The sequence below is a fragment of the Macaca fascicularis genome, chromosome 1 (genome assembly GCF_037993035.2).
Source record: "Macaca fascicularis isolate 582-1 chromosome 1, T2T-MFA8v1.1".
Classification (NCBI taxonomy): domain Eukaryota; kingdom Metazoa; phylum Chordata; class Mammalia; order Primates; family Cercopithecidae; genus Macaca; species Macaca fascicularis.
This window is the reverse complement of record NC_088375.1, coordinates 36,032,213-36,056,928: the sequence shown is the minus strand read 5'-3', so window position 1 is coordinate 36,056,928 and position 24,716 is coordinate 36,032,213. Positions and strand designations below refer to the sequence as shown.

The following is a 24,716-nucleotide window of genomic DNA, read 5'->3' as shown; positions in this document are numbered from 1 at the left end:
AGAACAAGAGCTGCAGAAGAGTCAATAGAATTGGCTGTCAGGAGGTGACCAGCTTCCTTTAGGGGAGCAGCTTCAAGAGAAAAGCAGGCAGAGGACAGATGTTCAGGGCTAAGCAGAGTGGGCATGGGGAGGCAGGCAGGCCTTTCGTACACTCCTCAGTGAAGAGGAAGCAGCGTAACCCACCGGGTGCTGTGGACTAAGGTAAGTGTTTAAATATAGGGAAGCATGGACAGAGGGCAACTGGGAAAATGGCTTTTACTTAGATTATTTTAAAGAACAATCTGGACTACCAACAGGAGAATAGAAAAATAGATTATGAGGTAGACACAAGATAGAAACTTCATGGCAGTTAAAAAATAATGAATTACTGCTATATACAAACAATATGCATGAGTTGTACAACTTTGAGCAAAATAATACATAACATATGATTCCATTTATGTCAGCTTTAAGAACAGGCAAAATAACACATAATGGTAGAGATTAGAATAATAGTAACCTGGACATGGGGCAGATGTGAGCTGGGAAGAGGGGCTGGAAGTGTTCTAGAACAATTCCAGTCATGTATCTGTATATAAAAATTCACCAAGTTGCACATTTGTGCGCATAACCATATAAATCTCAATGTTTCAAGTCTTTAAAACAATGAACAGGAGATAGACACATTCTTATCTCTTGCGGAGTAACAAATTACCTCAAGACTTAGCAACTTAAAAACAACAAGCATTTATTATTTCATGGCTGCTGCAGGCCAGGTGTCTAGGAGAAGCTTCACTGAGCGGTTCTGGCTCAGGATCTTCTCAGGCAGTTGCAGGCAAGAGGTCAGCCAGGGTTGCCATCATCTGAAGGCTCTACTGGGGCTGGAGGATTCACTTCCAAGTCAAATGGCTCACTCAAATGGCTAATGGCAGGAGGCCTCAATTTCTTGCCATGTAGCCTTCTTCACAGGATTGCTTGGGCATCCTTACAACATGGCAGCCAGCTTCACCCAGAATGAGTGTCCAAAAGAGAGCAAGATGGAAACCACCATGTCTTCTATGACTTAATCTCAGAAGTAATACACATCACTTCTGCCACGTTCCATTCGTTAGAAGCAAGTCACTCTGTCTAGCCCACAGTTAAGAGGAGAGGAATTGGGTTCCTCTTGAAGGAAAGAGTATAAAAGGAGTATTAAATAATTTGTGGGCCTAGTTTAAAACCACCACAGCACAGAACTGAATAGTGTAGTGTTCCCAAGTGTTTGGAGGCTTGATAGTCAAGGGACAGGGTCTGGGAAGTCCCCTTTGATGGGCAGAATAACATCCTGCAAAGATGTCCATGTTGTAAGTCCCTGAACCTGTGAATATGTTATGTTCCATGGCCAAGGGGAATTAGGGTTGCTAATTGGTTAACCTTAAAATAAAAAGATTAGTTCAGATTATCCAGGTGGGCTCAGTGTAATCACAAGGGTCCTTAAACGTGGAAGCAAGAGGCAGAAGAGTCAGTGTCAGAGTGATGAGGCACGAGAAAGATCCCACGGCCATTGTTGGCCTTGAAGATGGGAGGGATCATCAGCCAAGGAAGGCAGGTGGCCTCCAGAAGGCAGGAAAGGCCAGGAGCAGATTTTCCCCTAGAGCTTCCAGAAGGAATGCCGTTGTGCTGTCACCTTGATTTGAGCCTAATAAGATCCACGTTAGGCCCATTTCTTGTTGTCTTAAGCCATTAAATTTGTGGTGATCTGTGACAGCAGCAATAGGGAACTAATACAGAGCTCTGCCCACCCTTCTCCTTTTCCCCATTTCTGATCCATTTCTGCTTTCATCACATGCTTATGATTATTGTACTTATTTCTACACTGTCCATATTGTTATTCTGCATGTTTGCTGTCTCACCTTTAAAGCTATAAGCTCCTTGTAAACAAGGCCTACATGTGTTTTGAGTTTTGTTTTTTAGATGTTTATCTGAAGCACCAAATACATTGCTCATCAATTTGCAGCTATTAAGAACCTGACCTGGAGAAAAGGGAATATTTGTCCACTGTTGGTGGGAATGTACAGCCACTATGGAGAACAGTTTGGGGGTTGTTCCTCAAGAAACTAAAAATTGAGCTACCATAGATCCAGCAGTCCCACTGCTGTGGATATACCTACAAGAAAGAAAATCAGCATATTGAAGAGATAGCTGCACTCCCACGTTTGTTGCATCACCTTTCACAATAGCCAAGATTCGGAAGCAACCTAAGTGTCCATCAACAGATGAATGAGGAAAATATCATACACACACAGAATGGAGGACTATTCAGCCATAAAAAGAATGAACTCCTGTCATTTGCAACGATGTGGATGGAACTGGAGATCATTATGTTTAGTGAAATAAGCCAGGCACAGAAAGACAAACATCACATGTTCTCACTTATTTGTGGGATCTGAAAATGAAAACAATGAAACTCCTGGATACAAAGAGTAGAAGGATGGCTACCAGAGGCTGAGAAGGGTAGTGGGGGGCTTGGGGGCAAGGTAGGGATGGTTAAGGGGAAAAAAAGATAGAATAAGACCTACTATTTAACAGCACTACAGGGTGACTACAGTCAATAACTGTACATTTCAAATAACTTACAGAGTAATTGGATTGTTTGTAACTCAAAGGATAAATGCTTGAAGGGATGGATACCCCATTCTCCATGGCATGCTTGTTTCACCTTGCATGCCTTTGTCAAAATATTTCATGTACCCCATAAATATATACACTTACTATGAACCCACAAAATTAACTATAATAATAAAATTCCAAAAAAAAAAGAACTTGGCCAGTTATTTATTAGATGGTAGAAGCAGCCAGCTTAGCGAAGAGATGAAACAAGGAGGAACTGGTGTGAAATAAAATATGAAATCCCATAATTCCTCCTCCTTCAAATTGAAGCCAAAGAATCACACCGAGGGCAGGATAGTTTCTGAAACACTGTTTGCTCTGTATCTTCTTTACTCTCATTTCAAGCTGGCAGTTAAGCTTCACCTTCCCTCAGTCTGGGACTTTGGGGCAGGCGCAGCGTGGCCCACAGAAGGTTGGGTGGTCACTGGCTCCTCTCCACCTTTGTAAAGGCCTGAGGCCTCTGAAGGAAGGTTCCCTTTGGGGGTGGAGGGAGGGAGAGGAAACCTTCAAGGGGGTGAGAAGGGTGGATCTCCAGAACCCAAGAAAGCCACCCAGTTCCTATGAGCAGCAGGGACCTGAGTCCTGCTTGGTGACAAGACCTCAGAGGGGTGTGGTGCAGGCAGAACTCAAGGCCGAGGGGTTCCCTGCATCACCCAAGACACCCAGGCCCCATGCACAGGTGGAAGCTGATTACGTGGAGGGAGCGAGTGGGCGGGCCAGGCAGCAGGGTCTCTCCTGAGACCACACAGACTGATGTCTGCTATCATCAGGGGCCCTCCCCATGCTCTGACCTGGGACCTTTGCAGACCCAGGTAGAATGGAGGGAGCTGGTGGTTGGGAGGACCCTAAGATGACTAAGATGGAATTTCCCACCAATCCATCAGGAAGCAGGGGGAAGTGTTGGAGTCTGAAATACCCTGATACAGAACCAAAAAGAATCGACCTCCACATACTCGAGTTTTGGACTGGAACTCAAAACCATGACATCCCCTTTGGCTTTGAATGAAGGCTTTTAATCTCCAATGGAGGCCTGGGGTTGGGGTGGTATTTAAGAGGACAAGAAGCCCTGACTGTGCAGCTTAAGGAGCGGGGAGGTGATGAACCGGACCTGCTGGTAGGTTCTGCGGCTGCGCTAGGTTGGAAACATATTCGATGTCACTGGGGTTGAGGTACAGATAAATCACAAGGCAGCTCCAGAAGCCAAGGGTGAAAAGGGTGCCCAGACTTGGTGTGAATATTTCCCGCTGGATGGGGAGAAAGGGCAGGACCTGAGGCAAGGTCAGTTCCGCCGCTGGTGGTGCACCCTCCCCACCGTGGGAGCCCCGGGCAGCAGCCTCTAGGCTGGGCGACCCAAGTCCTCCTTCCTGGTGCCACATCCTCTACGACTGAGTGTGCTGGGTGGCAGCGTCTGCTAACAGTCCCTACTCCCTGCGTAACCTCAGGAGGGGTGTGATGTGAATGCGGCTGGGAGCACATGGCCTTGGGCAAAACAAGGCACCCAACTGAGACAAGGCACATCTCGTATGGCTCTACCTACCCCTGATTGTAGTTGTTCTTTAGAGCACACAACAAACATTTCTCCTGCAGAGGACAGAAGCGGTACAAGAAAGATCAGTTTCCCCTGGTCCAAGGAAGGCAGCCTGCGAGGAACCTCATCTGCCCTTGCTAAAGGGAAGGACAGAGTAAGAGGGTGGAGCCGGCGGGCAGGCGCATCCAGGGGCAAGTGCTGCACGGTCACAGCTAAGGAGGCGCCACCGGCATAGAAGGCAAGGCAGGTCAGGGAGGGCGCAGGCTCGGGCGCACCCAGAAGTCCCTTCACTATGATACAGCACAAGCTCGGGGAAGTCACCAGGGAGCAGGAGCCAGGGGCCTGGCGCCAGTGCTGGGCTCGGGCAGGGCTTCACTTACACAGCAGGGCCCGCACTCATGAAGGGGATCCAGTGAGCCCTGTTTTTTTTGTGGTGCCATCGTCTTCTTGTGAAGAGCACAGGGTGCTCCATTGGCTCCACCCGCTCCATCCATTTTCTTGGGCCTGAGCTGTGGTTCTCTGTGAGTCTTTCCCATCAGCCTGAGTTCCTGCTGTTCCTTTGGTGCTCTTCTAAGGGGGCTGGGGGAGGAGGGCCAGGGAGGGGCGGAGAGTTGGGGAGACATTTTCCAACATGACAAGGAGATAACCAGTACACAGGTGGCCGTGGAAGGCCTTGACTCCAAGTCACAGGGGCAGTAGGAGCCAAGACAATTCCTCCAAGAGTCTGGGTGTCCTCTGAACCCAAAAGGGATTCAACAAAGGGAAGGGAGGAGACCCTTTAGGGATGAGGAGAGACGAGTGCAGGTTACACTTACAGCTTATAGTTCTTCTGTGTATTTATTAAAATGTCCATCTTCTCATCCATATCTTTCTGCATTTCCTTCAAGAGAGAATTCAGAACTAGCATCTGCGTTTTGAAGGGCTTTGGAAATACCTTCCTCCCGCCTCTCTGCAAACCATTCTGCGTCTTACTTCCTCAAGAATCCTCGCTAGACTTGGGTGAGGTGGCTTTTGGAGTGTTCATGACATATACAGCTTCTCCCCTTCCTCATCCCCATTCCCCAATGAGACAAAAGCACAGGCAGAGACATTAGGGGACTTTCCGAAGTCTTTAGGTGAGCCAGAGGCCAGCTACTGTTTTACCTGATCTCACACTTTCGATAAAACCAATGCTTGTCTTGGTTTGATGCCTATAAAATGATGGAACCAAGAAGACCAATCTTGTGACCCCAAAGACACTTTGCAATGTTTTGACCCTTGCCATGCACCCAGATCCTACGTATTTGTGTTTGCTTCATCTTTTACCTAATTCCTGGCAAAGATGGTCAACAACAAGTAAAACTGACAGCAGCTAAAGGGATACATCACATGTATTATTCACTCAGAACAGAAAGAATAATACAATTTTGACAAAGTTTTGATCTATAAAATTCGACCTGGGTAAATCGAATGGAAATAGTGGACATTCTAAGATGGTAGAAGCCATAATTGACAATATTTGTTACAGACAAAAACAGGTTTGAGTTGTCATAAAATAGAAATAAAAGGAATTTATTCCAATAAAATAATTTTCATTAAAAATGAAAGATTTGGTAACAGTTTAATTGATGTACGATAGAAAATTGATCAAGAAATCACACTGTCTGCATAGAGATGATTTTATAAAATACCTTCTTGAAAAGCATTTTTAAATGTTAATACAAATTTGAATAAAATATTTGTATTCATAGAGTCAAAATATCCTTGAAGTCAATGTCCCCTAGGTCCAAAACATCAGAGTCAAAATGTCCCATATTCTTACATGTTTCACCAACATGTACCCCTTCAAAATCATCATGTTCCAAACCGATTTCATTTTCCCAAGCTAGCTCTATCTCCCCACTGGCATTGTCATTGTCACCACTTTCTTCTAATCATCCAGATTAAAATTTGGTGTCATCACAGATGCTTGCCTCTCGAGACTTCAGTCTCCGTACTGAATCGGTCACCAGGAACTGTTATTTTTCCTTCAGTGCATCTTTCAGATTTATCTTTTCCTTCTTTCCCTACACCTGGTCCAGCTCTGGTGTTGCTACTGCCAGGCATCTCCACCTGCTCCCCGGGCCCCGCCCAGGCAGCCTTGCGAACAAACACCTGCTGGGCTAAGCTTTTTGAAGTGCTGCTCCCAGCATGTTCTTTGATTAAGAATCTCCAGAGGCCTCTTGCTGCTCACAGAACCAAGTCCTAGCTTGTCTGCGTGTCTTTCAAAAGCCATCATTACCTACAGCCTTTGTGCCCATTCATTTTTTTCCCCTCAGTTTCCCCCAGTGGTCCCACTTCATGACTGATCCCGTGCTGACCACCATATACAATAGCTCCTCCTGCCTCCTGCCCTGCTCAAGCTGTTCCCCTGCCTGAAATCGCCTCCTTTATGCCTTTCCATACCCAGCCTCCCCACCAACAAAACACTTACTTTGTTTGGATTTTAACAGAGAAATAATTAATGCATGTCCTTTGTAGAAAATTTGGACAACACAGAGGGATATAAAAGTATGAATATTCTCATCCAGAAATAACTGCTATGAACCCCTTTGGTATATTTTTTTCCAGTCTTTTTTCCGTATATTTACTTACTTTTTTTTTTTTTTTTAACCTAGCTGAGATCAGCCTATGTATATTACTTGCATCTTGTTTTTTTAGTTCTCATTATAAATATTCTTTCTAAACATTTTCTTTAATAGTTCCTAACTTTTATTATATAAATATTTCATAATTTATTTGGCTATTCCCCTACTGTTGAAAATTGAGGTTGTTTCCAAATTTTTATTATTACAAATAATCCTGTGATGAACGTCTTTTTATGTATACCCATGATGGCATTTCTGATTATTCTCTTTTTTTTTTTTTTTTTTGAGACGGAGTCTCGCTGTGTCGCCCAGGCTGAAGTGCAGTGGCGCGATCTCGGCTCACTGCAAGCTCCGCCTCCCGGGTTCACGCCATTCTCCTGCCTCAGCCTCCCGAGTAGCTGGGACTAGAGGCGCCCACAACCGCGCCCGGCTAATTTTTTGTATTTTTAGTAGAGACGGGGTTTCACCGTGGTCTCGATCTCCTGACCTTGTGATCCGCCCGCCTCAGCCTCCCAAAGTGCTGGGATTACAGGCGTGAGCCACCGCGCCCGGCCCTGATTATTCTCATAGGTTAAATTCTGAGAAGTGAAATTGATAAATCAAGAGGTTGATTTTTTTATGTCTAGTATCTAACAATGTTCCAGTTTTGTACAAATTTGCACTCTAATTAACAGCATAAGAGCATTTATGTCTTGTACTATAATTGTCATAAATTAAAAATTTGCTTATTTGAGTGTAACAATAATTGTTCATTTGCATGTATTTAATTATGAGGTCAGGCCTTCGTTAATATGTTTATTGCTTTTTAGTTATATTCTCTTCTGTGGATTGTCTGTTCACACTCTTGTCTATTTTCCTACTTAGTTCTTATTGATTTGTGTGAACTTTACATGTTATGGATAAAAACCTTTTTTCTGTGCTTACATTTGTGGAAATATGTTCCCCCCAAACTGTTTTTTTAATTCTGTAAATATAAATGATTTTTGTGTCATAATTCTTTTAAAAAATCTTACATAGCTAAATATATCAATATTTCCTTTGTAATTGCTTCCATTGTATTTATATTTAGAACTTCCATTTACATATTTACTTAAAATTTCTTCTTATTGGTTTTTATTATTTAAAATCACTTCATAGACTATTTAACTTTACAGTGTTACGTGGCTTAAGGTTTTCCTTCATATAGTCAAACAATGTTTCTAATATTAATACCTAATCCTTTCCTTCTCACTAACATCAAAAAATCACCTTTATCATATTGTAAATTCTATAGAGCTGTGGTTCTCAACCTTGAGTATACACTGGAATCACCTGGGCAACTAAAAACCACTGGTGCCTGGACCTCATTCTAAGAGCTTTGACTTAATTGTTATGAGGTGTAGCCTGGACATGGGGAGGGTGTAGGTGAAAGCCTTTCCAGGTGATTCTAATGTGTAGCCAAGGTTAGTAACTGCTGCTAAAGTGTTTAGGACCTGGGTCTCATCCACGGGCAAGCATCTGAATCAAAACGGAGTTTTAAGCAACTCCGGCCCACCCTGGAGATGTTTATTCAGTTCCTCCGGGAAAGGGTGTCAGTAAATAGAGTTTTAAAATTCTCACAACTGATTCTCATTACATCCCAGGCAGAGAGGCTGTTGAGGCGTTATCTATCCCATTTCATTCATGTGTTTGGTTATCCTTGGACTGATTTAATAACTTTGTTTTTATAGTGAATTTTGATATCTGGTAAGGCTAGTGTCCCCTTACAGCTCTTGAAAAATGGGTACCTATTTGCTTTTGCCAGTTCATGCTTCTACATCAGTGCCTCTCAATCTTTCCCCTGGGAACTTGTCTAAAATACAAGGGCCCAGCACCATCTGAACATGAGCCCAGGCTCTGTTTTATTAGTGTTCCAGGCGATTCTGAAACACACCACATGTTGTGAATCACTGCTCTAGAATCTAGTTCATCCTAGTAATTTTTTGAGTTAAAAAAGAATCTTATTGGGCTCTTGATGAGATTTGCATTAAGCTTCCGATGCAGTCTTCAAGGCTTGAGACTTACTTTCTCTGTAAGGACTTCGCTGCTTACTCCAACTCTCATTCAGTTCTCACGCCTCTAAGCCCCTAACTAGCAAACAACCAATTAAGTATTTGGCTTGCAATTCTGTCTTGCAATGGAATTTGGGACTACTAGCAGATAATAAGCTCCTGGACGGCAGGGTCTGCTGGTATCTCTTCCACAGTTTCCAGTATGACTGGTCCATGGAAGGCACTCAAGTAATGCTTACCTTCATAATTTCCACAAATTCGTGAAGTTTATCAAAATCCTTGTCCATTAGATCCTTTATCTAACAAGGAAGAAAGGCATGGCTTGACAAAGCACAGAGCGTGTTATTGAGGTTAGTTGTGGCGTCTTTGGGGCATTTTAAGCAAAGGGCAGCAGCTGCTCCTCTGGCATGGACTAATAACGGCCTGTTAGAGTCACTTTCTTCTCAAGGAGTCTGTGAAGGGACTAGGGTGCAAGCACCATCAAGTCAGCACCGCCACCAGCCTTGGCACCGCTTAGATCTGGCTACTGCAAGGCTGCATGTGGAGCTCAGACCACAGCTTCAATTACACTTTCTTGCTTGATTATTCCCTTTTTTCCTAAGGATGCTACAGGTGTTGGTTGTATCATAGAAATGAGAGGGTTCCTGCTTTGCAACTTGCTCGGGGGAGGCGCATAAGGAAGACGGGGTTGGTCCCTGACTACCCCTAAATTCACTTTCCAAATCAGCCCCTCTCACTCAACTTCATCACTAAGGTGACGTCACCCACCCTTATCAAAGGGACACTTTAGGGAGTCCTCAGTCACTCAAAAATTGGGTTTAGGCATCAAACAAGTAAGAAGTGAATAACCTAACACTGAAGCTCTCTGGGTATTAGGACTGAGTTACATTTTTCCATGCAATTCCTGCTTTCCTTCACTATTCAAAGTTAAGGATTGCATTTTTCCTGAAGCTACACTTTTCCTCCATGATATGGAAGGCCTCATCTCGTTACCTGTTTTATCTCCTCCATTTTCTCCTTGAGCTCTTCTCTCACTTCCCTGAGTTCATTCTGAGGAAATAAAATGGAGAAGAGAAGGAGGAAAGAAAGACCTAGGATGGAGGGGAAACTGTCAACAGGAGGAAAGAAAAGATCCCGGGGCATTGTCAGAGAAAAGCTTCCAACAGGGAGGAAACAAAGGATGTTGTTGAGACAATAGGATAGACCAGGTGCACTGGCTCACACCTGTAATCCCACCACTTTGGGAGGCCAAGGCTGGGGGATCCCTCGAAACAAGGAGTTTGAGACCAGCCTGGGCAACATTGCGAGACCCCCCCATCTCAAAATTAATTAATTAATTAATGTTTTAAAAAGACTATAAGTGGGACCTACAGGCATCATGTCTCTGCCAAAAAATGCACAGCCTGAATCTCATCATGAGGAATCCAACAGACAAAGCCAAATTGAGTGTTATCCCACAATGTAAGTGATCTGTAATCTGTAAAAATGTCAATGTCCCTAGACCAGGTGTGGTGGCTCAAACCTGTAATCCCAGCACTTCAGGAGGCCAAGGCCGACAGATCAGCTGAGGTCAGGAGTTCGAAACCAACATGGTGAAACCCCATGTCTACTAAAAATACAAAAATCAGCCAGGCGTGGGGGCAGGTGCCTATAGTCCCAGAAAGTTGGGAGGCTGAGGCAGGAGAACTGCTTGAACCTGGGAGGCAGAGGCTGCAGTGAGCCGAGATCGCACCACTGCACTCCAGCCTGGGTGACAGAGGGAGACCCTGTCTCAAAAAATAAAATAAAAATAAATAAATGTCAGTGTCCCCAAAGACAAAGAACTGTTCTGTTCCAGATTATCGAAAAGACACCTGGTAACTAGAGGCAATGTGTGATCCTGGATCAGACCCTGGACCAGAAAACGTCTCCTTTCTGTTGTCAGGAAATACACGTGTGGGACAACTGGTGAAATTAGAACAAAGGCTATAGATGAGTCTTGTCTCTGAGTTAACTTCCAGATTTCGGTAATTGCACTGTGCCTACATAAGAGGATATTCTTGTATTTAGGAAATAGGCACTGAGGACTTGGAGAAAACTTACTCTCAAGTGGTTCGGAGTATAGACATGCCTCCGAGTTCACGCACTCACCTTTAGGTCCTGTGTCACTCCTGCTTTGGTAAACCGCCCTTCTTGTTTGACTGCTTTGTAATCAAATGTCTGCGGATTGAAACAGGAACACAGACTGTTGGGAATTGCAGAGGGGGTGGAAGTGCAGAGGCAGAAGAGATCCCCCGTGTTTCTGTTCCTCCCTTATGGTTAGGGCAAGGGGAAAGCTGGGGGCCCCACCTGTGCAGAAGGTTCCTCTCTCCTCTTCCCTCTTTCAGCTCATCTGGTTCCACTCCCCTGCTGGCCCACAGGGCCTCGGCTCCTTTTGTCCCAGGCTCATTCCTACCTTGGGCCTCAGTGCATGCTGCCTCCTCTGCCTAGAAGGCTCTTACTCTGCCTTTGCAAGGCCAGCGTCTTGTCCTTCAGCTCTCAGCTCAAAGGAAGGCCTTTCCCTACCACCCACTTTACGGCAGCCACTAGCCACACCTCCTGTCTTAATTCCCAGAAGAGCAGGTGACACTGCTGAATGAGTCCTGGTTCATTTATGCATCTGATTGGTTACAGTGTGAAGTTCTATGAGAGCAAGAACTCTCAGTGCATCCCCCAGCACCTGGCACAGGTCTTGGCCACTAGGATCAGCAAATGACCCCTGACTCCAGGTCACTTCCCCATGGATCTCAGGCCTGGCTGCTGGCATGGCCTCAAAAGAGCTTCTTACTTTGGTCGGCTCTGGCTTCAATTCCAGGCAAACTGCCTTGTAGTTCTTGCTCTGCCAAAAGAGGAGACTGGGATTCAGCCTGGCAGGCATCAGGACTGGGGAGGAGAACATCTGGCCCTTGCACGGGAACGCTGCAGCCCCGCCCCCCTCCCCGGCACCCCCACCCCACCATGCAACCCTGCCTGCCCAACTGGCTTGAGCTCAGGCTCACAGACCCCGCAGCACCCGGATCCGATTCCTGACAACTCACATCTTGTGGTGCTGTCCTCTTCCTATGGGCGTGTGTCTGCCTGTTTCGCAGGCAGCCCTGTCCCTGCTGGAGGGGCCAGCGTGGAGACAGCACTTTAGGACAACTAGAAGCAAGCCCCAGAGTGTTGTTTCCAGAGCAAGGGCTTCGGCCACGGGCAGATTTGCGCTCTAATCTCAGCTGACCTCTCTACCAGCTCTGTCATTTTGGGTGAGTTGCTTAGCCTCTCTGAGCCCCCATTTCCTCATCTATAAAATCGAGGTGATGATCATACTTATCTAATAAGGTTATTGTGAGCCTTAGCCTTGCTGGTTAGATGCGGGCCTGGCAGGCCTGGCCTGGGCCATGGTACCATGAGTGCTCCCTCGGCAGTGCTCCTCGTCCCCAGAGGGAGGCAGCAGAGGCCTCTGTCCTTCCCACCCCAGGGCCAGGGATTAATCTCACACCCTGTCCAGACAGAGAGGCTGCTTTATGCTCAGAACAGAGAAAAAAAACAAAAAAAACAAAAACCAGAGATTCATGGGAGTGTTCTCTGTATCCCCTGCCCTGCCACCATCTCCATTCAGTAGGAGCTCAGAGAGGACCCACACTGTCCAGCCATGTCTCTTTTACCAGATGTGTTTTCTTCAGTTCTGCCCTCTTGGCCGACATGATGGAGGAGGCCAGGGTGTTCTTCAACTCCCCACAATAGCCCCCGGGACCAGGCCACTGTCCTAAGCAACATACAGGTCAAGGTGAGGGCAGGGTGACCACCCCTTTGTGTACGGAACAGCTGAGGTCACAATGCCCAGGACCCACATGGTGGTCCAGAGTGTCACCACAGCTTCAGGCCTGGGGGGTTTTGGCCACTGAGATGAGGGGCTCAGGCCAGGTTTCAGAGTCCCACCAGGCCTCCCTCTTGCAACAGGAAGAAAGTCCACACTGAGGGGGACCATAGCCTGCTACGGCTGAAGTGCAAGGCACATGTCAGAAGCAGAGGCTCCTTCTGCAGCAGGACTCACCTACTTACTCAGAGGGACATCCTCCAGGGACAGCCACCTCCTCCTCTGAGCGCACAGCCATGTCCTCTGCTGTGCACTCCTCATGCGAATGGACCCCACCTCGGACTGGAAGCCACCTTGGGTTGGCGGATGCCCTGAAGTCGCTCTGGTTCAACGTGCATGCACTGTTTGACTTAACCTGGGATACTCTGTATGAGGTGGGGTAGCCAATCTCAGCAGGACGGTTTCTGATGCCTCTGCCCTCACACTGCCCCTGTCCCACAACCACCCCCCGAGCCCTGCCCACCTAAAAAGTCTATTTTCCTTGTTCTTCTATCATCCTGGAAGAGAGCTGGGACAGAAGCTAAAGATAAGAAGCTTTTGGGGCAAATAAAGAAGAATACTAAAGAAAAGGCCATTCTGAGGGTAGCCATAGTTTGTGCTAAAGTAGACAGTCAGGGGAACATGTCACCCCATGGGATAAAAAATCACTGGGGATCTGGATTGGTGAAATTGATTTCTCTTTCCTCTTATCACTGGGCATTCACTTCCTTCTTCCCTCTCATTTCAGCTGCTAGTTGCACAGAAAAGGCCAGCATGGACATCTGAGGACAGACAGCACAGGAGTACAGGAACTAATGCAAATTGCATGTGAATGACATCTCCACACAGGCCGCTACTGATCACACTCACCCTCCCGTTTCACGTGCCTGCTTGGGCCTATCCTTCCTGGAGGCTGCTGGCACCTCTGGAGCCACTGCAGCGCTTCTGATGCATTTCCTCGGTGGTGATTTCCCAGCCCCGACACTGGTGACAGCTGTGGGTCTTACTCCACCGCAGCCAGAGGAGAATGTGTCTGCCACTGCATCAGGGGAAGGAGAGGGAGTTGGGGGTGGTCACCAGCTTCCCAGGCCTCACTTTCCCCACTTATAAATGAGGGGCTGGAACTTTTCAGTTTCCTTGGACCGTTTAATTCAGCCCTCCCAGATCTGATGGCTTTGTGGTAGGAATGCCCTTTCTCCAAGGGAATTACAGCGAAAACAACTGACTCCACCTCAACATCCACCAGCCCCGTGAAAATGGGCACCACCTCCTTCTGCTAGTTTTGGCTTGGGGGCCTCCTGGACCTGCAGCAGAGCTTCCCTTGCATGGCTGAGCAGTTGTTAAATGAGCTGCCTTCTAGCCAAGCATAGGATATGAGCCCACTGGCCTATCTATTAGGAAAGAAGGTCTAAGAGAAATCAGTGTCTCAATGCAAAACCACTTTATAAAGCAAAAAATTATCTATGTATGTACACACGGTATTATCACTTGGGCAGAATTTTAACTACAGACCCACAGCTCTGGGCTTGTGCCTTCTCACAGCGTTTACTATTTATGTTTTCAAACATTGTACACCATTGTTTTATCAATATGTTCTGGAGGGACTGGGGAAATCCATGCGGCGATCCTGAATAATGATTATTTACTTATCAAGAGACAGGATCTTGCTCTTCCTCCCAGCCTGGAATGCAGTGGTATGATCATGGCTTATTGCCGTCTTGAACTCCTGGGCTCAAGAAATTCTCCTGCCTCAGCATCCTGTGTAGCTGGGACCACAGGCATGCATCACCCCACTCCCAGCTAATTTTTAAAAATTTTGGGGGATACAAGGTCTCACTATGTTGCCCAGGCTGGTCTCGAACTCCTGAGCTCAAGGGATCTTCCCACTTCGGCCTCCCAGAGCCACCATGCCCAGTCTGAATAATGATTCTCATATTCTTGCAAGAAGCTTTTGCACCTGCAAGAGAAACTAGGTTGAAGCAGTGTTGCAGTGTTGGTATTGCTGTGGTGTAACTTTGTTCTAGGTAAGCCATAGGACGTTCTTACTTGAAGAATGCCAGACACGCTTTTCCTAATCTCCCTTCAGAGCAAAACCCATCTGTACCAGGGCAAGCAGCGTAGAGCCCACTGCTGTTCCATCAGAGTTTGGGGGAAAAGGAATATTCACAACAGACAGAAAGAAGAAGCCACCTGTCTCTGTTCTCCAAGTTGATATCATTTGGGTTTCATTTTCTTTACCAGGGTCCTGCTTTGTTTTCAGTTTTATGGATACAGTGTTGTGTGGGGAGGGTGCGGTCGGGGGGAATTTTAAAATGGTCTTAGGCCTCTGAGTTTGGCCTCCTGTGATTCTGGGTCTGGCCCATGATGAGGTCCTGGCTCAGCCACTCCCCACGTCAAGGCCCAGAGAACATGAAGAGAACGTCACGTGTGCCGAAGGGCCTATTTGACCACCAGGGGACCAATGTTCTAAAGCCCTTTGATTAGGGTGGAACATTTCATAAAGACCCAGAATCCCACAGGCTTTGCTGTCCAGCCAAACTCAAACAGACACGGCTCAATACATGTGACCTAGACGACTCACACTTAGAATGCCCTGGCTCTTCACATCCCAACGGACTGCAGTATCTGGGTGGCTGCCCTCAGCCAGAGAGGATCTCTGGCTCGCAGCCCCGAGAGAACCTCTTACATACCATTTTTAGAGATCTCACATGATTGATTCCTGTGTTGTCCTACTTGACTGATTTGTAGACACCTTGGAAAGCTTTACTCTGTGCAGGGTAGAGATAGCTTTTATCATTGGCACACTGATTACTACGCAATTTCTGATCATTTTTATCATAGTGTATCAGACCTTGGCTAGAATCATAATCCTATTATGTTGTTTCTTTGGAAAACTTATATCCAGTTTTTATCATATGAACTTCCCGGTACCTCCATTTCAGGAACAAAACAACATAACAGTCTGAACAGATCATTGTAAATCTCCGGCTATTTCAATACAGCCAATGACAAGTGAAAATTCTGAGCAAATGTATTGTGGAAGGATCTTATCTTCTGTAAGTTCACCATGAACTTACAGAAGATAAGCATGGCACATGCTTGCCAGGGCCTCCCAAGACCCAGGGGAACCTGTTACTCTTCCCACAACCAACCATCACAGGGCACCTGCCGTGTGAGATAAAGCCAACACCGCCAGCCAGCAGAGGCTCTCCCTGCTCCTGCCAAACAGGGCTCCTGAGGCCTCCTTACTTAGCCGGTTCCCTTTACCCTCTTTGGATGGAACCCAAAGAGAGTATGGCGATGATTTCACGCCTGTCTCTCTCAGCTTCCCTGCTGGAAGGTGCTCTGCAGTTGCAATTCCCTCCCCTAATAGCCTCCTCTCCATCTCTGACAGCTTCAAATTCCCATCCATCACCGAAACAATCAAACTGAGTGGCACAGTAGCCTCTTGGGACTTGCCTTGTTGGGGGACTGTACTTCACACGGGGTCCATGGAGAGTGGAACGTCTCAGATGGGAGGGCTCCTTGGGTTAGTCCTGGGAATAGACCTCATCTCTCCCACTCACATTCCTTTGGCTGGAACATAATCGCAAGGCCGTATCTCACTGCAAAAAGGCTGGGAAATATGGCCAGTTTCTCCCAAGAATAAGAGGAGACAGGCTGATGGGGCAGGTAGCTAATCTCGGCCATGCTTTCCTGACACATTGCGTCTTCCTTATTCTACTCTAACATGTCTCCTCATAAAACAACTTGATTTAGAGTTCTTCCACTCTTAGGGTAAAAGGGAGGTAGCTTACAAGGTCCAAAAGGGAAGCCAGTAGCTGCATGTGGTGGTGCATGCCTGTGGTCCCAGCTACTTCAGAGGCTTAGGTGGAAGGATCACTTGAGCCCAGGAGGTCAAGGCTGCAGTGAGCTAGGATCACACCACTGCACTCCAGCCTGGGCAACAGAATGAGACCCTGTCTAACTAAAAAAAAAAAAACAGGAAACTTACATTGGACACTCAAACAGAATGAAATCTCCCAGCAAATGTGAACTGGAAGAGTTAGGATTAGGGTTAGGGACTTGCTTCTGTGTCACCCGAATGACCAGTGGGCTGGAGCATTGAGACAGAGACTGGAATAATGATCCTGTTTGTCCAGGGCTTTCCCGTGCAATAGTTCCAGTATATCTCAGTCTCAGTCTAAGCCAGTCTCATTTTGTGGAAGGCCCTGCAAACCTCCCTCCCCACCACAGGCTTCTCCCCTCCTGCGGCACGGAATGTGGGTCTGGTCTACACTTCCCTTGCTGTTCTAAGCCCTCTGAGTAGCACTGAGGCCCAACCAAGTTGCCTCAGCTTTGCCGGCCCCTTCCTGGGGGTTGTGCCCTGCTGCTGTCCTCTTGGCTGAGAATCCATAATCTGCTTCAGCTGAACCTTTGTGTCCAGCCCCGTGAAGCCATCTGAACTTGATTCCTGCCCGGAGATGCCAAATGCTGGGCCCCACCCACCAAACATGGCAATGACTCAGATTGAGCCAAGTCTTTCAGAACCTGGAGATACTGACTGCTGATTGGCATCCGGTGGGGTCAGCCTGGCCATTGACTCTTTTACATCTGGTTTACATCTGGTTTCCCTCCTTCCCTTGAACGTTCTGCCCCAGAGGTCATTAGGACCTCAGAGCTGAGCCTATGTGAAGATTGGCCCAAGAAGTTTGAATCTTCTTCTCTTGGTAGGGGTTTGGGCCTGGGCTGGAGACAGAGCATCTTTTTTTTTTTTTTTTTTATTTGAGACAGAGTTTCACTCTTTTTACCCAGGCTGGAGTGCAGTGGCGTGATCTCAACTCACTGCAACTTCCACCTGCCAGGTTCAAGCTATTCTCCTGCTTCAGCCTCCCAAGTAGCTAGGATTACAGGAGCCCACCACTACGCCTGGCTAATTTTTTTGTATTTTTAGTACAGACAGAGTTTTACCATGTTGGCCAAACTGGTCACAAACTCCTGACCTCAGGTGATTCGCCCACATTGGCCTCCCAAAGTACTGAGATTATAAGCATGAGCCACCGCACCTGGCCTAGAGCATCTCTTACCTGGGGCTGTGGGGTGGTAAAAGTGAGGAAACTTGTAAAGCCAAGAGTCACGTAGAGAGCTGAGGTCAATGTACTAAAGAAAACTGGTTAAATGTGTCTCCAGAGGGGCCAAAGGCAGACCCTGAGAGCGCTGGTGAAGAGACTCAGGGGAGACGAGAGAAGTGAGGGAACTGATGCTGGCATAGACATGGCCAGCCTGGGAGGTTCTCATCGGTGACTGAGGGGTGAGTAGGGAGAATCCAGGTACATTTAAAGACGAAGAATTAAGCAGCTTCCGAGGGGATTTGATCCTTTCTTCTTGTTGCATCACTGAGCCCCATGTAGGGCTGTGGAAGAGGCGTAAGTGACATTACTCTTCTGGGTGGCAGCATGTATGAAAATTGCCCTCTAGGGAAAGACAACTTGAATTGAATCGAACACTAGAGTAAGCTGCACTCATTTGCCAAATCCCCTAAACACACATGTGAATTTATTTTTATCTAATTATTGATTAAACCCCATTGATCCCCTTCTTGATCTCCTTCTTCGAGGGATCCCCCATCCCTCGAAAGACCATGATGATCATCCAGAGAAACCCAGCCAGAGAAACACGGATCCTGGCGCCTGCCTGGCTCTCAGCCCCACAGCTCGCCGGCAGGCCCAGGCTCCGGGCCAGGCTGGTCTCAGCAAGCAGCTCTAGTTCAACATGCAGGTGACGCCACACCCATTCCCCTGTTCATTCAGCACAGGCTTCCTGAGCATTTACCTTGCACCGAGCACTCTGCAAGGCACCAGAGGCACACGGGTAATTAAGACACGGTGCTGGCTTCTGGGAACTCACCATCCATGAGGCTCACAGAGGCATCATTGGACCATTTTTAGCACAAGATGGTGTGATGCTTGTGGTAGGCCCAGGGAACTGAGGGAGCCCAGAGGAGGGCACAGCCCAGCTATTGGGGCTGGGTCTCTGCCATGTTCATCTGGACCTCATTCCTGGCCTGGTGAGCTTCCCAATACCCTAGCTCCCTTAAATCCTAGCTCCTCTAAATCCTAGCTCCCCTAAATCCTAGCTCCCCTAAATCCCAGCTCCTCTAAATCCCAGCTCCTCTGAATCCTAGCTCCTCTAAATCCTAGCTCCCCTAAATCCTAACTCCTCTAAATCCTAATTCTTCTAAATCCTAACTCCTCTAAATCCTAATTCTTCTAAATCCTAGCTCCTCTAAATCCTAGCTCCTCTAAATCCTAGCTCCCCTAAATCCTAGCTCCCCTGAATCCTAGCTCCCCTAAATCCTAACTACCCTAAATCCCAGCTCCTCTAAATTCTAGCTCCCCTAAATCCCAGCTCCCCTAAATCCCAGCTCCTCTAAATCCCAGCTCCCCTAAATCCCAGCTCCTCTAAATCCCAGCTCCCCCAAATCCTAGATCCCCTCAATCCTAGCTCCTGTGAATTCTAGTTCCCCTAAATCCTAACTCCCCTAAATCCTAGCTCCTCTAAATCCTAGCTCCCCTAAATCCCAGATCCCCTAAATCCTAGCTCCCCTGAATCCTAGCTCCCCTAAATCCTAACTGCCCTAAATCCCAGCTCCTCTAAATCCTAGCTCCCCTAAATCCCAGCTCCCCTAAATCCTAGCTCCCCTAAATCCTAGCTCCTCTGAATCCTAGCTCCCTTAAATCCTAACTCCTCTAAATCCTAGTTCCCCTAGATCCTAACTCCTCTAAATCCCAGCTTCCCTAAATCCTAACTCCTCTAAATCCCAGCTCCTCTAAATCCTAGCTCCCCTAGATCCTGACTCCTCTAAATCCTAGCTCCCCTAGATCCTAGCTTCTCTGAATCCCAGCTTCTCTGAATCCATTGCAGGAGCCAGGCTGGGCCACTGAATGCCAGGCTTTGCCAGTGCCAGCCCCTGCCTGAGCCTCTGAAGATGGCACACCCCCTCCGCTCATTACGGGGAGCTCCTGTCCACGCTGAGCCCTGGGGGGCAGTGTGCACTTGTCGTATCAAATGGCTCTTCCTTCCGGCAGAGACTGCTCACCTGTCCCAGCAGGCATGCTGCATACCAAATCAGGCCTCTGTCTGCTCCACTGGCCCAAGCGCACCTTTGCCTGGCCTTGTCACTGCACACAGCAGTTTGGATGGGACGGAAATCTACACATCCTCTAAGATTGTTGAACAAGAAGGTGTTCGCTGAGCTGTGTGTGTGTCAGACTGCTGTTTCACCACATGGGGGTCTGGGCAGCTAACATATTTTTGTTTTTGGAGGTCTTATCGTTCCTGCCTCAGGAAATGATGGGCTTTCATAAACACAGCAGCCCTTGGATTCCGAGTATTGTCTCCTTCAGCTCTCAGTGCTCAGAGAATAAGAAAAATGGGAGCCGGCTGGGCACAGTGGGTCACACCTATAATCCCAGCACTTTGGGAGGCCAAGGTGGGTCACCTGAGGACAGGAGTTTGAGACCAGCCTGGCCAACATGGTGAAACCCCATCTCTCCTAAAAATACAAAAATTAGCTGGGCATGGTGGCATGCACCTGTAAACCAGCTACTCAGGAGGCTGAGGCAGGAGAATGGCTTGAACCCAGCAGGCGGAGGTTGCAGTGGGCCGCGATTGTACCACTACACTCCAGCCTGGGCAACAGAGCGAAACTCTGTCTAAAAAAAGAAAGAAACAAAAAAAGAGAAATGGGGGCCACAGAAGTCCACATGAAGGACACTGTGCAGTGCCGGCCTGGCCTCCGTGAGACTCCTCTCACTGACGCAGTGACCTTACCTGGCCTTCCTCCTGCTGCTCCTCCGGACATCCCACTGTGCCTCCCACTTGACCCGTCGCTTCATCTCCTGAGCAGAGCGCATCTCCTCCCTCAGCTGTGGCACTCACGGCCCGGCCTCAGGGTAGCTGACCACCGGGTGGACTACAGGACCCTCCTCTGCTGACCCTCCTTCCTGGGCAGTCCGAGCAGCAGCTCCGGGGCTCCCAGGCACCTCCACTCAGACCCTGTCCCCTGGCTGTTGGGATGCCAGCTCCTCTCTTCCTCCCTTTGTCCTTGCAGTTCCCCCAGCCCCATGGCTCCTGATACCAAGGCAAAGTCTCCCAGAAGGACATTTCTCTCTCCGGGCTCAGCGATAGGAATGGGCGCATTCAAAAGGCCCCACCTCCTCCTGCTTTCATTCATGGTGCTTCCTCCCCTGGCACCTGGCTCATATGAGGGTATTTGTCCAAACCTCACCCCCCACACTTTTTTCCAGGATGAAATATCCCGTTTTTCAGATTCCCTTGAGCAGCCCTCAGCCATAGCTGCGCCCACCATGGTCCCTCCTGAGCTCACTCTCAGACGTTCTCTCGAGTGCAAACCCCAGCTCCAGGTACGGCCCCTCCCGGGGAAGCCCCCAGCCCCGCCTCTGCAGCCTCCTACCGCCCCTCAGTGCGTTTCCATAGCTTGGCTCACGCCAAATGAGAGAGCAGCTTAGGGGCCAGGGACACATGACACCATTTCCTTGTGGAAGGGCGGATGGCTCAGGCTTAAAGAGATGCTGATCTGTGCCGTTGCTTGATGAGGAGCTTGGGCTTGCATCCTCTGGTTCAGTGTGTTTCGGTGGCCCTGCCAGTCTTCTTGCTTGTGGCTCCCTAGAGTCAATGGTTTGTCTGCTGGGATACAGGGAACCACTGTCATAAACCACGTAGTGGCTTGAGCAAGCATTGTGTGTGTGTGTGTGTGTGTGTGTGTGTGTGTGTTTCTTGGAGACAGAGTCTCGCTCTGTCGCCCAGGCTGGAGTGTGGTGACATGATTTCAGCTCACTGCAGCCTCCGCCTCCCGGGTTCAAGAAATTCTCCTGCCCCAGCCTCCCAACTAGCTGGGACTACAGATGCACACCACCACACCTGGCAGTTTTTTGTATTTTAGTAGGGATGGGGTTTCACCGTGTTGCCCAGGCTGGTCTCGAACTTCTAATCTCAGGCAATCTGCCTGCCTCCGCCTCCCAAAGTGCTGAGATTACAGGCATGAGTCACCACACCTGGCCTTGTGTGTGTTTATTTAACCCACATGACTACCCTAAGAAGTAAACACTGCTGCTCTTCCCATTTTGCAGGTGAGGAAACTGTTTAACTCAGAGGCTAACTTTTCTGAAGTCACAGCTCAATGGGGGAGGCATGGCTACACAGCCAGCACGTTTGCCCTGCACCCCAGACTCTCCCCGGAGGGGCACATACCCTCTGCCTTCCTTGCCTGGGGAGTAGAGGAGTGGACTGTGTTGACCGCTGCACCCTGTGACAGCATTTCCCACTTGACATTTGTAAAATTGTGGCTTAAAAAAATGAGTAAGTAGACACGATCCCTGCTTTCCCAGGCCATGCCCCGCTGCAGGAGGGTCGCCTGCACAGTGCAGACGGAGGGACTCCATTCTTTCCCCCTGATGACTCAGCTGCCCTGAGGTGGGGCCTGGAATAGCAGCCTTGAGAAATGAGCCTGGGCTGTAACATCACACAGCCCTGCTCTAAACTCCAGGTCCTTGCCATACCAGTTACATGGCCTTGGGCAGGTTTCTTAACCTCTCTGAACTTGTGTCCTCACTTGTAAAATGGGATATTATACAGTACCTACCTCATAGGGTTTTAACATTTTATTTATTAGAATTAAAAAAGGCAAAGTATGTAAAGGGTGTGGCACACGCACCTTGTGAACCGTAACTGCCCCCACAGGCCCCTAGCTCTTGAGGATGATAGCGTCCAGTCCTCACTCCTGTGCCAGGATCTCTCAGGGTAGGAAGTCCACTTAGCAGAGACACCAGTGATTCCCTTTTTGAATGGCTCCACTCCCACACCCAGGGCTCTGGGCCCAGTTCAGAAGTATGTTGGGGTGGGAGTTGGGGGGTGGAGGAGGCTTCAGGGACAGGTGTTCATGTGGCAGTCCCTGCATTGTCCCTGAAGCCAGCTTTTTCAGAGGCACCCATCACATGTGGCATGTACCCAACCCATCCCCTCCTTCCCCCTTCATGACTACTTGAAATAAATAAAACATTGAGAGGAAAGTAATCATGTATCTACAAAGCTATTGGATGAAATACTTGCTGAAGAAAATTACATGAAGCAGAACAGAAAAGACCAAAACAGTTATATAAAACAAAAGGAATTTAGCAATTTGAAAGGCAGGAGGATCAGAATCAGAGATAATATACATATTAAGTTAATGGGAAGAAAAATAGTCAAATGAGGTAAGTAATATTAACTCAATATTTGGTTGTAAAGGAATCAAGTAGAATTGTTTGCATTTAAGACTAGTTATTAAAACAGCACTTAAACCAGGGGAAGGGAGTGGAATAAATGAAAGATACAAGCAGCAGTAGCTCAGAAGGCAAGAGTGCACCCTTCCTCTCCCTCCCCAACCGGCAAAAAGGGCTCTTCAGGTTGAAGGAAGCAGGGCTGGCTGCCCAGTACCGAGTGCTTGCCCCTAGGGAGCGCCCAAGAACAGAGGCTCTTGCCAAGGAATCCAAGTGTCCCAGAAATACCCCAGTGACCTGCCCCAGCTGCTCCCCCTGCTTTCCCTGCCAGCATAGGGATTTAGAGAAGAACTTTTCCCTCGGGCAGAAATGGCCCCACGAGGCACAGGTGACTTCACGGGTCATGTCCAAATCCACACAATCATCAGCAGTAAATCATTTTTATCCAACCATTCATTCAGTCAACATATACCGACTGCCCCTCCTTGCCAGGCACTGCAACCCACACTTACAACAGAGGATGTGGAAATAGATTTGGGTTATAAGCCGAATAAACAGTTCAGAGCAGGGAGCAGGAATAAAGGGAATGAGCTCCCCACCGCAGACACCCTACCTTTCAGGGTGGGCAGGAGCTCCTAAGAGCTGCCCCTCCATCCAACGGGACATGGCCTGTGGCTCTGCAGTGTCCACAAAATGAACAAAGTGCAGACGAGCTTGGGGTCCAGCGGTCCTTGAGGATGATCGCAGCCCACGCAGCTGACAGAGGCTTCTGAGGACACAGGTGCTGTCCCTGTACTGCCCTCAGAGCACAGTCCTGGTCTCCAGTTCACAGTGCCTCCCACAGGGAGAGGAGAAAACCTTCCTTTCTCTGAAGAAGTGGAAGGAAGGCTAGCTGAGCCTCTTCTATGGGTCTGGGATGAGGTTGAGTGCTTTATAGACATGAGGCAGGATAAGCTTGTTAGCTAGTGATTTGTGTTTTTCCCCAGAGCCCTAGGCAGGAGTAGGACCTCAGAAAGGAGCAGCCGTGTAGGGGTCCCAGATTCTCAGAACATCCTCCGTCACTGGGGTGGCTCATCCGTGGCAGAGCTGGCTGACCTGAAGTGACCCTAAGGACTGGAAATGGGTGTCTCAGTGGTGAGCAGTGCAGACAGGCCCAAGGCAAGACCCAGGCTCTTGTTCTTTCTCTACAGTCTGTGAGTGTGTGTGTAAGACAGTGTGTGTCAGGGGAACAGTCCTGAAAAAAGAGGGGCTCTAATTTCTTCCTTGCTTGGCAGGGTGAGCGCTCAGAATGAAAGCTAAGTTGCTTTACTTGTTACCAAGGTAGCAGAATAACTGGGATTCTCATACACTGGGGTAGGAGTAGAAAATGAGACAGCCACTCTAGAAAAGAAAGTGTTTCCTGCCCACTGGAGTTTGTAAAGTGCATCATAATCATAGCAAAGAATCCTCACGATACCATAACGCCATTGTCAAATAGCTATGATGACTCTCATCTTGTAGACGAAGAATCGAGGCTCAGAGAAAATCACTGACGCTGGCCACAGGGCTGTTTCTACTGTGCCTGCTCCAATGGTTGGCAGCGGTACTGCGGCCACGGCACACAACTTTAGCAAGAGCACTGTGGGAAACACAGCTCCCACGTTGGGAATGCAGATCTGGTGGTTCTGGGAGAAATGTGTGGACTGTAGGAAAGTGAAAGTTGTCTGTCTATAAAGAAGGGTTCCTTGAGCCTGGGTAAAAATGGCATTCCCATGTTAGGGGATAGGAAAAGAGCTGCTGGGAGTTTCCCTGAACCGTTTGGCTTCCTGT

The 24,716-nt window shown here is 48.1% G+C and overlaps 1 protein-coding gene across 4 annotated transcripts; it reads right to left on the bottom strand.

Annotated features, from left to right (window-relative positions):
• Window positions 1–343: 343 nt before the first annotated feature.
• Window positions 344–13,158, bottom strand: TEX35 (testis expressed 35). Of its 4 annotated transcripts, XM_045393227.3 has the most exons (9): window positions 12,458–13,158; window positions 11,491–11,649; window positions 10,923–10,991; window positions 9,786–9,842; window positions 9,032–9,091; window positions 4,972–5,036; window positions 4,537–4,735; window positions 4,166–4,209; window positions 344–3,103 (listed from the first exon to the last, which is right to left on the bottom strand). In XM_045393227.3, exons 1-9 carry the CDS (start codon window positions 12,494–12,496, stop codon window positions 2,998–3,000), a joined length of 798 nt encoding a protein of 265 aa, XP_045249162.1. In that variant the 5' UTR covers window positions 12,497–13,158; the 3' UTR covers window positions 344–2,997. The 4 variants fall into 4 exon arrangements, with proteins under 4 accessions (XP_045249162.1, XP_065386765.1, XP_073882391.1 ...); XM_065530693.2 differs by having other exon boundaries at window positions 344–4,209; window positions 11,599–11,649; window positions 12,434–13,158; XM_074026290.1 differs by lacking the exons at window positions 11,491–11,649; window positions 12,458–13,158 and adding an exon at window positions 11,121–11,316 and having other exon boundaries at window positions 344–4,735.
• Window positions 13,159–24,716: the final 11,558 nt, after the last annotated feature.